The sequence below is a fragment of the Ailuropoda melanoleuca genome, chromosome 17 (genome assembly GCF_002007445.2).
Source record: "Ailuropoda melanoleuca isolate Jingjing chromosome 17, ASM200744v2, whole genome shotgun sequence".
In the NCBI taxonomy this organism is placed as follows: Eukaryota; Metazoa; Chordata; class Mammalia; order Carnivora; family Ursidae; genus Ailuropoda; species Ailuropoda melanoleuca.
The window spans coordinates 20,942,587-20,960,544 of record NC_048234.1 but is presented as its reverse complement, the minus strand read 5'-3'; the positions used below and the strand labels follow the sequence as shown (position 1 = coordinate 20,960,544).

The window sequence follows — 17,958 nt, the reverse complement described above, 5'->3', positions numbered from 1 at the left end:
ATGATGAATGAGGATATTAGAAAGAGGGTTGAAAAAGTAGGTAAAAATTAAACATGCAAACTGTGTAAATATGTTTTTTAAACTGTGGGTCACATTCACAATTTTAATAGGTCACAACAGTTATTTAAAAGAGACTAGCCGAGGCCAGCCAACATTCAAGCATATTACACCTCGTAAGGATAAGCCTTATTTTGAGAAACATTTCTATTGTTTAAAAACATGGTGTGTGTGCAGATGCTCATGTGTGCATGTGTGTATTTACCTGAGTAGAAAATGTACCCCCAACCTTGTCACTGGGGATGGTAGTTCATAAAGTTTGAAAGACACTGTTACGAACTATGGTGAGAACTTTGAATTTTGTTTTATGCTGGGGTGGGAGTAAGGAGGCTTGGGTAGGGGAATGTTCCCTCTAGAGAAATAACCAGAGCAAAATCCTGAGGCCAGAGAGGTAACTGGAAACCATAAGAAAGGGAGGGCCCAAGCTGCAGACGGGTCACGTGAGGTGATCCTGTTCCTGTTCATGAGATAGGCTAGGAGGTGATCCTATTGAAAACTGATTCAGTGTCCTGATGGCAATATGCATTTTATCGAACCAGATCGAAGAAATAGGTAAATAAGTGTAGCCAGAATGTCTTCTTAAATATTTTCCAAAAGTCTGAGAGTACAGGAGGGAACTTGGAGAATTTGGGAACTAGGGGGACTTATTTTTAAAGATGGGGGGTGTATTAGCTCACTTATCGGCATCAGGGGAGTCACACGGGTTGGGGATCGTTGCCCCTCTTACACAGCCACTTCAGAATCAAGTGGTGGCAGGGGTGCATGATCTGAGACCGTGGCAGCGCCGTGGTGTCCTCAACGGACTTCTTCTGTGATGTGCTTTTAGCTACCGTCTGGCTGCTGCCATACGCTACTCACGCCCATCCTTGCTCAGCCGCATTCTGCAGACTTCCTTGACATTCTCTGAGTCACAAATACCTTTCCATAAATCCCGTGTTCTGCTTACATAAGCCAGAGCTGGTTTCTGCGGCTTGAAATCAAGAACGCTGCCTTGAACAGTTTTCCATTAGGAAGTTCTTACATGCACCACAAAAGCCCTGCACAGAAGTAGCTACGTTATTTGGAATCTTCAACAAACTGCGTTCATATGGGATATAATCTCCGGCTGGCCGGCATGCAGGACTTATTTGAGTTTTGAAACAGATCTTGAATGCTTCCAGTCAGACTGAAGCCAGAAGATGCCATGGACGGGCCATGTCCATTTTGTGAAAGACACGAAAGGGAAAATAGCAATTGAGAAAGCAATTCAAGTGACATGACCTTTAACCTCTTATTACTACCTAAGCATCAAAAACAATAGACTGAATATAAAGAAAGAAATACTACTCAATATCACGAATAAAACCCTTGGCTTGATTTAAATTCAGAAGACAGACTTATTTCTGCTCATCTCAACTGCTGTAACAATAAGTAAAAACTAAAACCACTAATTGAATTGTTGCCAAAACAACTAGGGAGGAAATGCAGGAATGAATGTTAAAAGTCGATAAGAATTCTTGCAACAACTAATTGGGATTTCTCATTCATATGTAGTACTTTCACCACTATATATGTGCATAATGCCCAAAGTATTGGAACTGTAACTTTATATCATCCTATTACCATTACATCAAGATAACTGGACATTTATACTTTGCATTTAAATTCTTTATTTCTAATAAAGAAATGTGGTTCTCACACTTCGGCATTCATAAGAATCACTGGGAGGGCTTGCTGAAACACCAATGGCCGGACTCCACCCCCAAAACTCCTGATCCAGAACGAGGCTGGTGGTTCTAACAAGTTCTCAGGTGGTATCAGTGTTGCTGGTCTGAAAAACTTTAAGAACCACTGTGTTGGAAGATACTAAAAATGTGCAACCCATAGTTCACAGGTATGAAGGAAAAAAGTACTATCTCAAAACTATTAGTTCTTTTAGTCTGAGTTTTTTAAAAAGTCTAAAGTCTGCTATTATAAAGGAGTTTTATACTGTTGCAGCAATCCCTGAGAGCATTACCAAAATGTCCATTGCCAGAATGTTTTTTAAGCGCACCAAGAAGGTACACATAATAAGTACATATACAGGTCATTTGTTCTGACAATGTAAGTCAGGGAAGTGCATAGGGACTTACATCAGCAGAGATGGATCATACCAAAGTTTGATCCACAGTCCCTGGTTTGAATTTATAAATAAGAAAAACTGAGCTAGATCGAATGGTAGTCGTATTTTTAATTTTTTTGAGGAAAATCCATACTGTTTTCCGTAATGGCTGTACCAATTTACGTTCCCACCAAGAGCGCACAAGGGTTCCTTTTTCTCCACATTCTCATCAACATATGTTATTTCTTGTCTTTTTGATAACAGCATTTTCCTAATGATTAGTGATGCTGAGAATTTTTTCATGTACCTGTGGACCATTTGTATGTCTTTGAAAAAAATGTCTATTCAGGTCCTTAGCCTACGCTTTACTTGGATTATTTGCCTTTTTTTGCAAATAAAAAGGTGTGTCAGTCCCTTCTATATTTTAGATATCAACCCCTTTCAGATATATGACGTACAAATATTTTCTCCCATTTGGTAGGTGGCCTTTTCATTTTGCTGATGGTTTTCTTTGCCTTTTAGTTTGATGAGTCCACTTGTTTATTTTTGCTTCTGTTTCCTGTGCTTTTGATGTCATATCTAAAATATCATTGCCAAGACTGATCTCAAGGAACATATACCCTATGTGTTCTTTTAGGAGTTTTACAGTTTCAGATCTTTTTTAATTTTTTTTTAAAGATTTTATTTATTTATTTGACAGAGAGGGAGAGAGACAGCCAGAGAGAGAGGGAGCAGGAAGAAGCAGGCTCCCGGCAGAGGAGCCTGATGCGGGGCCGATCCCATAATGCCGGGATCACGCCCTGAGCCAAAGGCAGATGCTTAACGACTGAACCACACAGACGCCCCTACAGTTTCAGATCTTATACCTAAATCTATACTCTATTTCAATTTTTGTGAGTGTTGTAACATAGTGGTCCAATTTCTTTTCTTTTTCTTTTTTTTTGCATGTGGAGATCAGTTTTTCTCAATACCATTTATTGAAGAAACTATCCTTTTCCTATTGTATATTCTTGTGCCCTTGTCAAAGATTAGTTGGCTGTATATGCTTGAGTTTATGGCTTATTTCTGGGCACTCTATTCCATTCCATTGGCCCATGTGTCTATTTCAGAGCAACCATATAATCCAGGAATCCCACTTCTGGGTATATATCTGAAGGAAGTGAAATCAGCATCTCAAAGAGGTATCTGCACTCCCATGTTCACTTCAGCATTATTCATAATAGCCAAGACAAGGACACAACTTAAGTGTCCATCAACAGATGAATGGATGAAGAAAATGTGGTATACATATATACAATGGAATATTATTCAGCCATTGCAAAAACACAGATACACTTTGAGAACATAAGGCTAAGTGAAATAAGTCAGACAAAGACAAGTGCTATATAATGTCTCCTTTCAATGTGGAATATAAAGAATTAAACTCATAAGAACAGAGAGTAGAATGGTGGTTGCCAGGGGCTGGAGCTGGGAGAAATGGGAGATAATGACCAAAGGAGATAACCTTTCAGTTAAAGAGTAAGTTCTAGGGATCTAACATACAGCATTATAACTATAGCTAATAATACTGTGTTGAGCATGTGAAAACAATAACAGAAACTGAGCAACCACATACAAGCACATAAGCCCAAAAACGTTTTATAGCGAAAAAAAAGCAGCCCCCCCACCACAAAAAAAGCTGTGTTAATACTATGTTAACAGCATCTCAACCCAGTTCCAATCATTTTCCCTTGTGTATTTAAAACAACCAAGTAGCACGTCAGTAAAGCTGCAGGATACAAAATTAAGGCACCAAAAAAAGTGCATTTCGATACACTAATAAGAAGTAGCAGAAACGGAAGTTAACGATTCCATTTACAGTTGCACCAAACAGAATGAGATAGGAATAAACTTAACCAGGGAGGTGAAAGACTTGTCATCTGCAAAACACCCATGAAAGAAAATAAAGAATGCACAAACAAATGGAAAGACATTCCATACTCACGGATGGAAGGAATTAATATTGTTAAAATGTCCATACTACCCTAAACAATCTACAGATTCAATGCAATTTCTACCAAAATACCAATAGTATTTTTCATAGAACCAGAACAAATAAAACTAAAATTTATCTGGAGTCACAAAAGATCCTGAATAGCCAAAACACTCTTGAGAAAAAACAACAAGTCGGAGGTATCACATTCCCAGATTTCAAGATCTACTACAAGGCTGTGGTAGTCAAAACAGTATGGTACTAGAACAAAAACAGACATATGTATCAATGGAACAGAAGAGCCCAGAAATAAACCTACCTTTATATGGTCAATTAATCTGCAATAAAGTAAGAACATACAAAGGAGAAGAGACAGTCTCTTCAAAATATGGTGCTGGGAAAACTGGCCAGTTACATGCAAGAGAATGAAACTGGACCACTTCCTTACACCATACACCACAAAAATAAATTCAAAATGGATTAAAGGGGCGCCTGGGTGGCACAGCGGTTAAGCGTTTGCCTTCAGCTCAGGGCGTGATCCCGGCGTTATGGGATCGAGCCACATCAGGCTCCTCTGCTATGAGCCTGCTTCTTCCTCTCCCACTCACCCTGCTTGTGTTCCCTCTCTCGCTGGCTGTCTCTATCTCTGTCGAATAAATAAATAAAATCTTAAAAAAAAAAAGGATTAAAGACCTAAATGTAAGAAGTGAAACCATAAAACTCCTTTGAGAAATCATAGGTAGTAATTTCTTTGACATTAGCGTTAGCAGCATTTTTCTAGATATGTCTTATCAGGCAAAGGAAACAAAAGCAAAGATAAATCATTAGGACTACATCAAAATAAAAAGCTTTTGCACAGCAGGGGCGCCTGGGTGGTGCAGTCCTTAAGCGTCTGCCTTTGGCTCAGGGCGTGATCCCAGCGTTCTGGGATCAAGCCCCACATCAGGATCCTCCGCTAGGAGCCTGCTTCTTCCTCTCCCACTCCCCCCTGCTTGTGTTCCCTCTCTCGCTGGCTGTCTCTCTCTGTCAAATGAATAAATAAAACCTTTAAAAAAAAAAAAAAAGCTTTTGCACAACATAGGTAACCGTCAACAAAACAATAAGGCAGCTGACTGAATGGGAGAAGATAATGGCAAATGATATATCTGATAAGGGGTTGATATCTAAAATATATAAAGAACTTATACAACTCAACAGCCAAAAGAATAATCCAATTAAAAATGGACAGAGGACCTGAGTAGACATTTTTCCCAAGAAGACATACAAATGACCAACACACATGAAAAGATGCTCAACATCACTCATCATCAGGAAAATGCAATTCAAAACCACAGCAAGATAGCTGAATAGCTGAATAGCTACAAAAAAAGAAAAAGAAGAAGGAGAAGAAGAAGTAGTAAGTGTGGTGAGGATGTAGGCAAGAAGGAACCCTCCTGCACTACTGGTGGGAGTGTTAAGTTGGTGTGGCCACTTTGGAAAACAGTACGGAGGGTCCTCAAAAAACTAAAAATAGAAATTTCATATGATCCAGCAATTCCACTGGTGGGTATTTACTCAAAGAAAATAAAAATACTACTTTGATAAGATATATGCACCTCTATGTTTACTGCAGCATTATTCACAGTAGCCAAGATATGGAAGCAACCCAAGTGTCCATCCATAGATGAATAAATAAAGAAGATGCCCAGCCATAAAAAAGAATGAGATCCTCCCATTTGCAACAACATGGATGGATCTAGAGGGTATTATGCTGAGTGAAATAAGTCAGACAGAGAAAGACAAATACCACATAATTTCACTTATACGTGGAATCTAAGAAACGAAACAAAGAAAAAGTAAAAACAGACCCATAAATGGAGAACAAACTGATGGTAACCAGAAGGAAGGGGGAGAGGGGTGGGTAAATGGGTGAAGGGGAGTGGGAGACACAGGCTTCCAATCATGAAATAAGCAAGGAATGAGAATAAAAGGTACAGCATAGGGAATAAAGTCAGTGGTATTATAATAGCATTATATGCTGACAGATGGTAGCTACACTTGTGATGAGCGTAACACAAGGTATGGACTTGTTGAATCACTATGTTGTACACCTGAAACTAATGGAACATTGGGCGTCAACTATACTTCAATTAAAAAAAATTAAATTTTAAATTTTAAAGGGAGAAAAAACTCACAATAAAGATAAATAAGACGGACCACCCAAGTAGCCTGCTCTTGTCTCACATGTCATTAAATGCTATCTTTAACGGAATTCCTTCAACAAATACAGGTTGAGCACCTACGTGACTATGACTGTTCTAGTATTAGAGAAAGGGGAGCAAAAACCGGGTAGCTGAGTACGTGAAATTTACATTCTGGTGGGGGAAAGACAAATGTTAGCTAAATTAAAAATAGTCATGGCAACGACTTACAGTCATTAAGTCTTGTGAAAGAAATGTGGTCTCTGTTAGAGAACGGTAGGGAAACGTACACAGAACTTTGGCCATAGAAAAATTACATGGCCAGTACTAAGAATGAGGAAGACCCAACAAAATAGGAAGAAAACAGAAGAATATAGTCAGAAAAGCCAAGAGGAGAGCATGATTCAAGCAGGGAGAGAGTAGCTGGCAGGGTGGCTGTCTGAGATTAAGAAAATTTAATCTAGAAGAATGTCTCTTAGACACAACAGTTGGAGGTCACCAATAACCTTGACAAGAGCATTTTCACTGTAATGTGGAGAAGAAAGCCAGCTTGGAAGAGGCTGAAGAATATGAGGTCAATCCAGAGAGATTTTACTATGAAGAGGAATAAACAGATCAGGCACTTGGCAGAGACGGATACTTTCAAAAATGGACAAAAGCAGCTAGCACGTGTATTTGTGTTGTTGGGGCCAGAGTGCGAAAGCCAGGCAAACAGGTGGTATGCCCCATACGCTACGTCAGGCACACTGGGGCTTCAGAGCATTTGGTGGGAGGCAGGTCTATTAGTTTGACTTCCTCTGAGGGCTGGACTAAGATTTGTGAGTGCTGTCCCTTCTAGAACCTTCTGGTCATGACAGAGCTCAGCCTTTGTGAACCAACCTCAGACTTTAGATAGTTGAGGGATTATACTCATATTCTAAAAGACATCAGCCTCTTTGTGGGCCACAACATCATGATTCAAAATACACACCCTTTACAAATACACACCTTCAACAAAAATTTCTCACTCCAGCTTCAAATACTGTTCAAGTGGAGGTTTTAATCCAGTTTTACTTTTGCGGTTAGTTTTAGAAGAGTACCTGTGCCAAAAGTGAATATACTTTTCCAGACAATACTAATTACCCCACTTCCCGTTCCCTACCCTCTCTGTACCTGACCTGGTTATTAAGTAACACTTTTAACTATTAATTCCATTCCACGGATTAAGAATCTTAATGCAAAAATGCCGTTTGTCCGAGGTTACACTGGAGTGAGTAGGGGACGTGATATGTGAACAGGGGTATGTGCAGTTCATTTAAGAAAACTAGTAACACAACTTGGTTCTACACCTAAAAAAGGATATGTGGATTTCTTTCATTTCTTCTTTTTGTAATAAAAGGGGGGGAAGAAGAGAGGAGGAGAAAAATTAAGCGTCTAAAGTCTTCCAAGTATTATCGTGCAGAATTATTCTACACAACAAGCTACTGGATATGAAAATATCACAGAGCAAATTACCCTTCATGTGCATCATTTCATTCTACTAATGAAAAATAATAAAAAGCTATATAGACAGCACAGTCAGTTCACAGCTTTTTCCTTGGAAGCTGTTTAAAATATTCCAGCTGGAAAATTATTACATATGGACTTTTCTATACATTTTATGAGTATCCAAAGAACATTATATATTCATGAAATAAATTTAGCTATAAAAGTATAAGACGATTTTTAAAAAAAAAGAAATGAGATTCATATGACTAACATTCTTAGTTTTAAAGAATAAAAAAAAATCGTAAGTTCAATTATCAACCTATAAGATAAACAATCATGCAATAGTATAAAGCATAAAATTTACTAAAAATGTTTTCTTGTAACTGACTTTCCCTCCAATCCCCCAAATAGCTCAGGATCAAAAGACCCTTACTTGCAGGTCATTGGAAAGGACCATGCCCTGAAGGTCAGAAAATAGGAACTTTAGACATGAACTCGCTGGTCAAATCCCTGCACCTCTCTGGGCCTCCCCTCCACTTACTCATCAGCGAGGATTGGAATATATGATCTCCACAACCTTCTCGACTATGACATTGAGAAGCTATATTTGAAAGTCTTCCGTTTTTGGAGAGAGGGGAATTTCTTTTATTTATTTATTTATTTTTAAAGATTTATTTACTCATCTGACAGAGAGAGCATGTTTGTGCATGTGGGGGGAGGGGAGAAGCAGACTCCTGCTGAACTCGGAGTCTGATGCAAGGCTTGATCTCAGGACCCCAAGATTATGACTTGAGCCAAAATTAAGAATCGGACACTCAACCAACTGAGCAAGGCGCCCTGAGGGAATTTTTACGTTACTAAAGAAATGGACCCACCTCTAATAGCAGAGAGACCTCAGTGTGCTTTTCCCAAAAAGGGGCAGTTCTCTCTCCAAGAGCTTCCTAAGTAACCAGCTCTATACTTCCTGAGACCCAAATGGCAAACCAGATCCTATACCAATATGAATGTGCTTACCAGCAGAAGCCTAAATGCAGAAAACACCCTCTTAGTCTCAATTACAGAAATTCCACACCCCATTTCTTCAAAGTAGGAAGCACTTAAATGTTAATAAGAAAGCATAATCTTAGCTCCAAATCCTGAAACTTACTATTTCACTAACAGACAAAAAAGGAACTTGAAGAGTATCCCTTTTAACATTTCTTATTAAGCATTTAAAAAGTGTATGAAAAAGGGGCGTCTGGGTGCCTCAGTTGGTTTAAGCGCCTGACTCTTGATTTTGGCTCAGGTCATCATCTCAGGGTCGTGAGATGGAGCTCTGTGTGGGTCTCCTCGCAGAGCGTGGAGCCTGCTTAAGATTCTCTCTCTCCCTCTCCCTCTGCCCGCCTGCCACCCCCACCCTGCCGCTCACACACTTTCTGTCTAAAAATAATGATAAAAATAAAATGAACAATGCATTCCTTGCTAATAAAATTTCTTTCTAAAAAATAAAAATAATAAAAAGTATATGAAAAGAATACTTAGTAGCTTCAGAAAATGCACTAACTGTAGGATTTTCAAGAAATGACTTTTTAAAATGTAAGTCCTCACTCAGGGCACCTGGATGGCACCGTCAGTTACGTGTCCGACTCTTGGTCTCAGCTCAGGTGGTGATCTCAGAGTCCTGAGATAGAGGCCTGCATCGGGGTCCGGATCAGCGCTCAGTCTGCTTGGGATTCTGTCTCTCCCTCTCACTCTGGCTGCCCCCCATTCATGCTTGCTCTCTCTCTCACTCTCTAAAATAAATAAAATCTTAAAATAAAATGTGAGTCCTCTATGCATGCTCATGGATTCTGAATAAATCTGTTCAATGTCCAGATATTAACAATGTACCACCTCCCATAGTACACCATGTGATAGGACTCCATATCATTCAAGGTAACAGAACTCGGAGGTTCACTTTTTAATACACTGCATTTCTTCTCTAGAGGACTTCTCGGAGCCTTCAGAAGACTGATAGGAAATTAGAGTCCTCAAAAGAAGGGCCTTTGGCACAGTGCTTTCCTGCTTATGTAGTCATAGGCTACTTTTATGGGACTAACATTCTGTGAAACACACTTGATAACATTCTGTACTGGGGTTGATGAGAAATCTATAATCTAAACAGGAAGATTATGAGAAGGCCTCCAACCAGGCTAGTCTTACTGCAACAGAAACGCACGCAGTCAGCACACTGGCATTTCAAAATATTGATCGTCTCTGAACAGTAGACGAGCTTCAAAGAGTGGCTGGTATATGACAATCCTTTAAAGTTAAAATCATTTTTCAAAAAAAAGATTTCTTAACTTGGCCATGATAGAGTAGGATGTCTTTATTTCCATTCTGACAAACATGATGGAGGACTGACTGTGGGGGGAAGAAGGAGTCAAAAAAGGGGTAGGGAAAGAAAAAAAAAATCATTCTATTAAAGAAAATTGATTTCTTAGCTACACCAAGAAGTATCAATTGTGTTGGGCTGTGTCTACATGGCGTGTAGTGCTTCCCAGCTGGTTTAATTACAGCATTCTAAATTACCAGCGATCATAAATCCTAAGAATCTGCAGAAAAAGACAAGACTATGATCCAGACTTTGGAAAAACAGTCATGGGGAAACTACTGGAAGGAAACGGCAATTCTGTTACTTTCTTTGTCTAGCAGAAAGCTCTTCTCGAGCACCCAGCACCGTAAAGCAGTCTCAACTGTTCAGCTGCGACACAGGCTCGCTCACTAACTCGTGCTGGTCAGCCTGCAAGGCTGCAGGAGTCGCCCATCCTTATGACGGGAACCGAACATTCCGGTATCATCAAATTATAATGATCACCCATGTCCACAAGTGACGACACGTCTCTGGGAGGGCTATCACCACCTCCCGAGGGAGACCCTGTGCATCCTGGCGACACGGCATGGGGACGCCAGGGACAGGAGCCTCCGCGCAGTGGCACTTACTAGGCGGGTGCAGGTTGCAAGGCCATGTGCTGGGTGCGCCAAGGTTCATGATCAAGACGGGCATGCCTGTCTACGGGGACTGTCATTAGCAAAAAGCCTTGATGATCACGCGGAAGTAGGAATCTCATGGAGACCCAGGTCAGGGATCAAACACTAGCTAGCTACGAATTCAGCGTGGAGGAACGGAAGGAAATGGGGGACCTTTTCCCAGCACACACGGAAGTGCATCAACTAAAAAAAGAGAATATAAAAATTCGCAAGTGAACCTGAGAGACGTGTACAGAGTCAAATAACAGCCTCCAAAACCACAGAAAGATCGAAATAGCTTAAGCAGAGGGAAAAAAAAAAGTTTGTTATATTTGAGAATAAATCTTCCTGGTCCTCCAGCTACTACAGTTTTGAGGATAATTCACGACAAGACAATGACCCTTTAGTAACTATGAAAGTGCCACTACAGAATCTTTGGTCAGAAATTGTACTGGGACGGAAATTTCAATGAAAGGTTTTTAAAGATGCATCTTCTCTCTGCACGCGTGTGGCCCCAGTGGCTGGAGAAGAGGAGAAAACCTGGGCCCATACTGACCGGATAGAAGCTAATTGGACTTTGCGGCAAATGAACTCATGACCTAGGACTCATTAGTCATGATCTAACACACGGAGACTGTGAACCACAGCAAATACATGCTGACGTGAGATTCTTACTTGGAATCATTTCTGTACCTAAATGGGCGTTCTCATTTTAAAGCGTCAACTGTAGTGATACTGTTTTTCTAAGGTTTTGCAAATGAATGAATTCACTGATCTCACATTTACCTAGGGCAGTGGAAGACCCTGCGGGCCCTGGTGGACTAGTTTAAAAAGCCACAAGGCAATAGGCAGAACTCAGTCCTAAATAGGAGCCAGAAATAAAACAAAAAACAAAAAACCCTGTAGTACTTAATTTTACAGCAATCGCTAAAGTTGACTGTTTACTATTTAAAAGATGCTACAGAAAGTACTTTTGAAAAGCTAAACCACCTCCATTTCAGAGATGAACAAAAGTGAAGCAGGCTGTACATCTTTGATGAAGTCACACACTAGTCATCTCTCTGCCGACCTTGGACCGATGATGAAGGACAAGGAGAGACACTGTCTCGACACCCATTCCAATTGCCCTTCATCCCCTGCTGCTTTCTACAGACCAGTGTCCCCAGGTTCCCTTGCAGCTAACCACTGCTTTGGGACATGCTTATAGCCAACAGAGAGAAGAAAAGGGAGCTGGGGTTTCTGTAAAAGCCTCTGTGTGCATGTGCGTGGCCACATATACACACATGTGTACACATATCTGCATATACACACGTCATCCTCATCTTCCCGTCTGGAATGTAGATATGATGGTCGCCACTGAAGCAGACATCTTACAAATCTACCAGAAACTCTTGACCCTGACTGATATCCTTGAGCTGCGAAACCAATGTCAGCAACAGACTAAAAGGAAGCACAGTTCTGGATGTTTCTAGAGGCTCATTTCCTATCATCTTCTGGTAGTTTAGCTCCAAGCTGGCTCAGCAGGTCTGATTAGTCCTGATGGAAGAACAGGCTGATGGAACTGAGCTGGGAAGGCAGCTGCCCCTCTCTCTCTAAGAAAGCCACTTTCGCCTACTATGTAGCCAGCTAATGCTCCCTGCCCCTGTTCCCTAGAAATATGCAGCACTCTGTGAGGCTAGACATCTCTACTGGAGCAATTTCCATGGTGTATCCAGTCCAGTTATGCTCCCTCTGCTATACGTCAGCTTGCAAGATGTTCTCCAATAAGGCTGACTTGATATTTGCACCATGGAGCGCTAGTGATTTGCACAATATGCTACCTCTGGACTTCTTATGACCTGACAAAGATAAAAGCCCTCATTTTTCCAACTTGCATTTGTCAGATTTCTCTGGGATTCTCTGCTGAAAGAATGCTGTAATACATGTAAGATAAGATGCTACAGGAACAGACAGTAGAGTGGTAACTCAGCCCTCTGCTGCAGGGGGCCGGTTTGTTCAGGCTTTGTCTAGGATGCCTTTACTCTGGGGCTCTTGTGACAGAGAAACCACAGACAAGGATGCAATGACAATATAACTGAGTGATCTCTAGCAGCATCTAGAAACCCATTATATTTTCCCTGATAGTATGCAAGTCCAAGTGGCAGGTGCATCTTTTGTGTGTGTGTGTCAATGCCAACCGTAGTGTGGGTTTATGGTAGAGATTCTAAAAGCTGACTCCAGGAAGCCCCAGTCCTACACAACAAACAGGTAAAAAAATATTCAGGGTGTGTCGAAAATATGTGAGAGTTATGGATTCACTACAGCAACAGAATCCACTGACCCTTTATTATGTGCCAGTGTCCTAACTAGATGCAAATAAAACAACAAAATGACATTTTCCGTTCAGAGAGAATTCTTCCCAGTCTGAGAAATATGAATGAGCATTCATAGCACCGTGCTGGAAGTGCAAGTCAGGGATCAGGGCTGTCGTTACCCTACAGGGAAAGATACACAGTGCAGAGCCAGGGTCCATGTCACAAGAGGGGAGAGAAGGGAGCAGTTTATAAAGATCACATAAGGCTCGGTGCAGGGAACTGGGAAGACAGGACAGAAGGCAGAGAAAACCACACATCCAAAAATAGGCACGACAGGGTAGTATTTGGGGAAACCCGCACGAAGTTGGTTGTTCCTAGAACAGGTGGAAAATTAAGCTGGAGAGGTAGGAATGGGGTGAATGCCAAGGTGGAAAGGTGAATAGTATTTTATAGGTAATGGAGGTTTTAAGGCATGGGAATGTATTTAGATTCATGACCAAATGCAATGAGAAAAAAGAGAAGTCCGGATCGGGGAACAGCTTTCAGTTTGGTATCAGCTACTGTCTTCCAGGCCCTGTATTAGTTGCTATAAAGATATTTCCTCAAATCCTCCCAACAGCCTAATAAGAGTGAGATCATCATCCTCCCACTTTCCAGGAAAGAATCATAAAAAGCTCAAAATAGTTAAGTATCTTAATCATGATAATAAAACTCATGCAGAGTTAAAGTAGGATTCCAAGGTGTTTAGTTATAAGAACGATAGGTAACAATAACTGAACTTTGACTATGTATCATGCACTCTTCTGATGTTAGATTTATTGCAAGAGACAAAAATTCCTGCTCTCACGGAGGTTACAGGTTGGCATCATAGGACTCTATGAAACCACCCAGGCAGAGAGAAGGTGCAGTAAGAAGAAAGCAAGCAGAGGTTATCAACCTGGGGCACACCAACGTTGAAGGGAGGTGCGCAGAGGAGAATGAGAGAATCTGAATTCATTTCAGGTAAACCCAGAGACCCAACACATTGCAAACAAAACCTCAAGTGGTTAAATGAAAACAATCCTGGTGACTTGTAATAGTTCTTAGTCTCTTATAACATCCCAAATCTTACTTAATCCAAAGTGGCTAAAAAACACAATTGGTATAAATTTACAAATTTATACTATTGTTCCTGTGAAGGTGATGAGTTGCGTGGTGGGGGCGGGGGGGTGGGCAAGTTCAGACAGGAAGACAAGACTGGAGTACCAGGTACTCTTACGGAGACTCAGTACTTCATTGAATTAAATGCCAAAAGACACAAAGGTACTAGTTTTGTGTTAGTTTACCGAGAAACACACATGCACAAATTCACCTTATTTATAAAAACAGAAAGCACAGGGTTTATAAGAAACTTATAAGATACAGAAATCACCAACGAGGGGTACACATTTTTCTCAACCTAGTGAAAACCATTAAAAGGCCTAACAGTTTTCATAATTTAAGATATTCCACCGAGGTTGAGAGGAAAATCAGCACACATTCGTCACAAACCTAGACAAATCTCTACACAGGAGCCTCATTCCAGTAACTCTGATCTGGTTAAAAAAAAAAAAATTACCGTGCAAAGAAGGAAACAATTTGGGAATAGTGGGACGTGTCAGCGAGTCCATCATTTTTCTCTGACTACGCGGGAGAATGAAAACTGCTCCCGTGCATCAACTTACATCGCTCCGTTGGTATAGACAGTATCGCTTCCTTCCACATACTGCACCTGAGCTGGGTAGACATGCTGGACCTGCTGCACAGTCTGCACCTGCTGTACCTGAAACACAAACACGAGGACCGAGGTGAGACGCCGATCTGACCGAGCGCACGGCGTGAGCCTTGCCGCAAAGATTTCTCTAGGGTGTTGAACACTGCAAGGCTCATGCTAATTTCAAGACGAGCGCGTGGGGGGTCCAGATCCACTGTAGCAAGCATGAGGAATCAATTCTCTACAAGTCTGGGGACACCCTTTCTGCAGGTGTGTAGGTATAGACATACTCCTGACGTGCAGGGTGAAACTGCGGAAAGCTCCTCACTTCTGCTGATTTGTGAAACTCTCTTCGCCTGGTCTGTTACAGCCACGTTTATTTTGCCATTTAAAAAATTCATGGGGCGCTTGGCTGGCTCAGTCAGGAGAGCACGCGACTCTTGATCTCGGGGGTCAGGGGTTTGAGCCCCACGCTGGGCACAGAGAGGACTTTTTAAAAAATTTTCAAAATAAAATAAAAAATTACTGATGGAGGGGCGCCTGGGTGGCACAGTGGTTGGGCGTCTGCCTTTGGCTCAGGGCGTGATCCTGGCGTTCTGGGATCGAGCCCCACATCAGGCTCCTCCACTGGGAACCTGTTTCTTCCTCTCCCACTCCCCCTGCTTGTGTTCCCTCTCTCGCTGGCTGTCTCTCTGTCGAATAAATAAATAAAATCTTTAAAAAAAAAATTACTGACGGAAAATTTCACACACTCAGATGTAGAGAAAAACACTATAATAAACCCCTGTACTCATCATCCAGATACATAAGCACCATAAGCTCTCCCCCTTTTAAGCCCTTTCGGGATGATTTAAAAGCAAGTGCAGAGATTGTACCGCTTCACTGGTAAATACTTCATGTTGTTTCTGAGAGAGGAGGACTGTTTTTAACATGGACACAATACCAATATCGCATATAAAACATTAACAATTCCTGGATATCATCTAAAATCCAGGCACTGTTAAAATCTAATTATTCCAATGTCGCAAGTTGGTTTGTTGCAATCAGGATCCAAATGAGGTCTGCACGTTACATTTGGTTGAAATTTCCTATCTTTCTCTTTTGATCTCTAACAGTTTCCCATCCTTTTTTATTTCTTGACCATTACTTATTGAAGAAACTGGCTATTTATCCTGTAGAATTTCTGGAATTCTAGACTTGGCTGATAGCATCCCTGAGATGTCATTTAATAAGTTCCTCTCTCTCATGTTGGTCCTATAAACTGGTAGTTAGGTTGAGGGCCTTGAACAGGTTCAATTTTTGAAAAGCTGCCATATCGGTCGCCACATGACAGCTGGCTGTCTCTCCTTGGGGTCAGGTGTTGTCAGCTACCTCCACTCCTCAAAATGCTGCCTCTTCATGCTTTCCCTGAGAGTATTAGTCGCCACTGGCAATCATTTTCTAGGGCTTGTATTTCAATTAATAAAGGTTATAACTTCGGTAGTCTGATTCTGTAATTCCTTCTTCATTTATTAGTAGACTTCTATAAAGAATTCCCCTCAGGGCACCTGGGTGGCTCAGTTGGTTAAGCATCTGCCTTCGGCTTAGGTCATGATCTCAGGGTCCTGGGACCAAGCCCCACGTCGGGCTCCCTGCTCAGTGGAGAGCCTGTTTCTCCATCTCCTGCCTCCCCCTCTTGCCCCCTACTCATGCTCTCTCTCAAATAAACAAACAAACAAATAAATAAAAAGAAATTCCTCTCATTAATTATTTGGTTACTTTGAAATAAGGTTCGTACAGGAAGAGGATAAATACATGCTTCTTCTCCTTACCAGTACTCAGAATTTTATCCCCAGCTCCCTTCCAAGGTGAGCAATGAGGTTTGGGGTTTGGTTTGGTTGGTATCTTTATGATTCTTGGCTGTTAAACATATTTGATGCTTTCCAGTCCAGCAGTTTTTTAGTTGGCAAACTGCCCCACCTCTGACCAATGGCAGTACCCTCAAAGGGCATTCGATCTTCTGACGCAATCATAGTAATCTTTCTTACCTCCCTTGCTTTCTGTTGTGATAAAATATTCTAGACTTATCTCTTACATTTCCTGTTCTAGATCTAGAATCAACCATTTCTTCAAAGTGCCTAGTTCCTATTAGTTGGGAGTAAACATGTAAAAACTGTTTGGAAAGACAATTTATAGACAGACTCTTTGAAAATTCGTGATTTCTTCTACAGAAATATTTACCACGGAAAAGTCACTGTACCATATTATTTAAAAATACAGTTTAGAAGAGCAAAAAGTTAGAAGGGAAAACCTTAATGACTGAAAAGCATAGTGATTAAATAGAGGAAAACCATTCTGTAGAATATATGGCTAATGTTAAAAAATAAAAATTGATATATACTTTAATAATAAGATCTCTACCTCTAAGTCGTTATCAAGTGAAAAAGTACGTTGCAGAACAATACTTACAGAACTGCTTTATGTTTAAAAATATGTATATCTCTCTTGGGGTGCTTGGGTGGCGCAGTCGTTAAGTGTCTGCCTTCAGTTCAGGGCGTGATCCCGGCGTTATGGGATCAAGCCCCACATCAGGCTCCTCAGCTATGAGCCTGCTTCTTCCTCTCCCACTCCCCCTGCTTGTGTTCCCTCTTTCACTGGCTGTCTCTCTGTTAAATAAATAAATAAAATCTTTAAAAAAAATATGTATATCTCTCATTTGTGTGAACATGTATACATAAATGGACATAAGTACATGAAGGAAAATAGAAGGATGCACATCGAACTTCTAGAAGTGGTTTCTCTGTTGAGTGACATGAAATGAGATGGGAGAGGTGAGGGGACTAGCATCTATTATTCTGAATATTTATATTACTCTTAGATTTTTAAAGTGAAAATGAATTCATCTGTTACATACATAATACAAAAAATACATAAATCAATACATGGAAGGATTTCCACTTCTGGCCACAATGAAATAAATATACTAGAAATGCCCTCCCCACACTTAACAAACAGAAACCTGGACAAAATATGTAAAAACAAGGTTTCCGGTCATTTGAGAAAAGGCATCATAACGGTGTGATCCTTAAGATCCTTAAGACCACTTTAGAGCCATCTTAATAAAGGTAAAAAAATGGGTGACCTGGGTGGCTCAGTCGGTTAAGTGTCTGCCTTTGGGTCAGGCCATGATCCTGGAGTCCTGGGATCGA

The 17,958-nt window shown here is 40.9% G+C and overlaps 1 protein-coding gene across 7 annotated transcripts in view; it reads right to left on the bottom strand.

Moving 5' to 3' along the window:
* RFX3 (regulatory factor X3) overlaps positions 1-17,958 on the bottom strand; it is a 275,646-nt gene that overhangs the window by 102,621 nt on the left and 155,067 nt on the right. For all 7 annotated transcript variants that reach the window (XM_034647224.1, XM_002919098.4, XM_034647226.1 and 4 more), the window contains one exon: positions 14,742-14,839. In XM_034647224.1, coding sequence (XP_034503115.1) covers positions 14,742-14,839 — 98 coding nt within the window. The remainder of the gene's footprint in view (positions 1-14,741; positions 14,840-17,958) is intronic.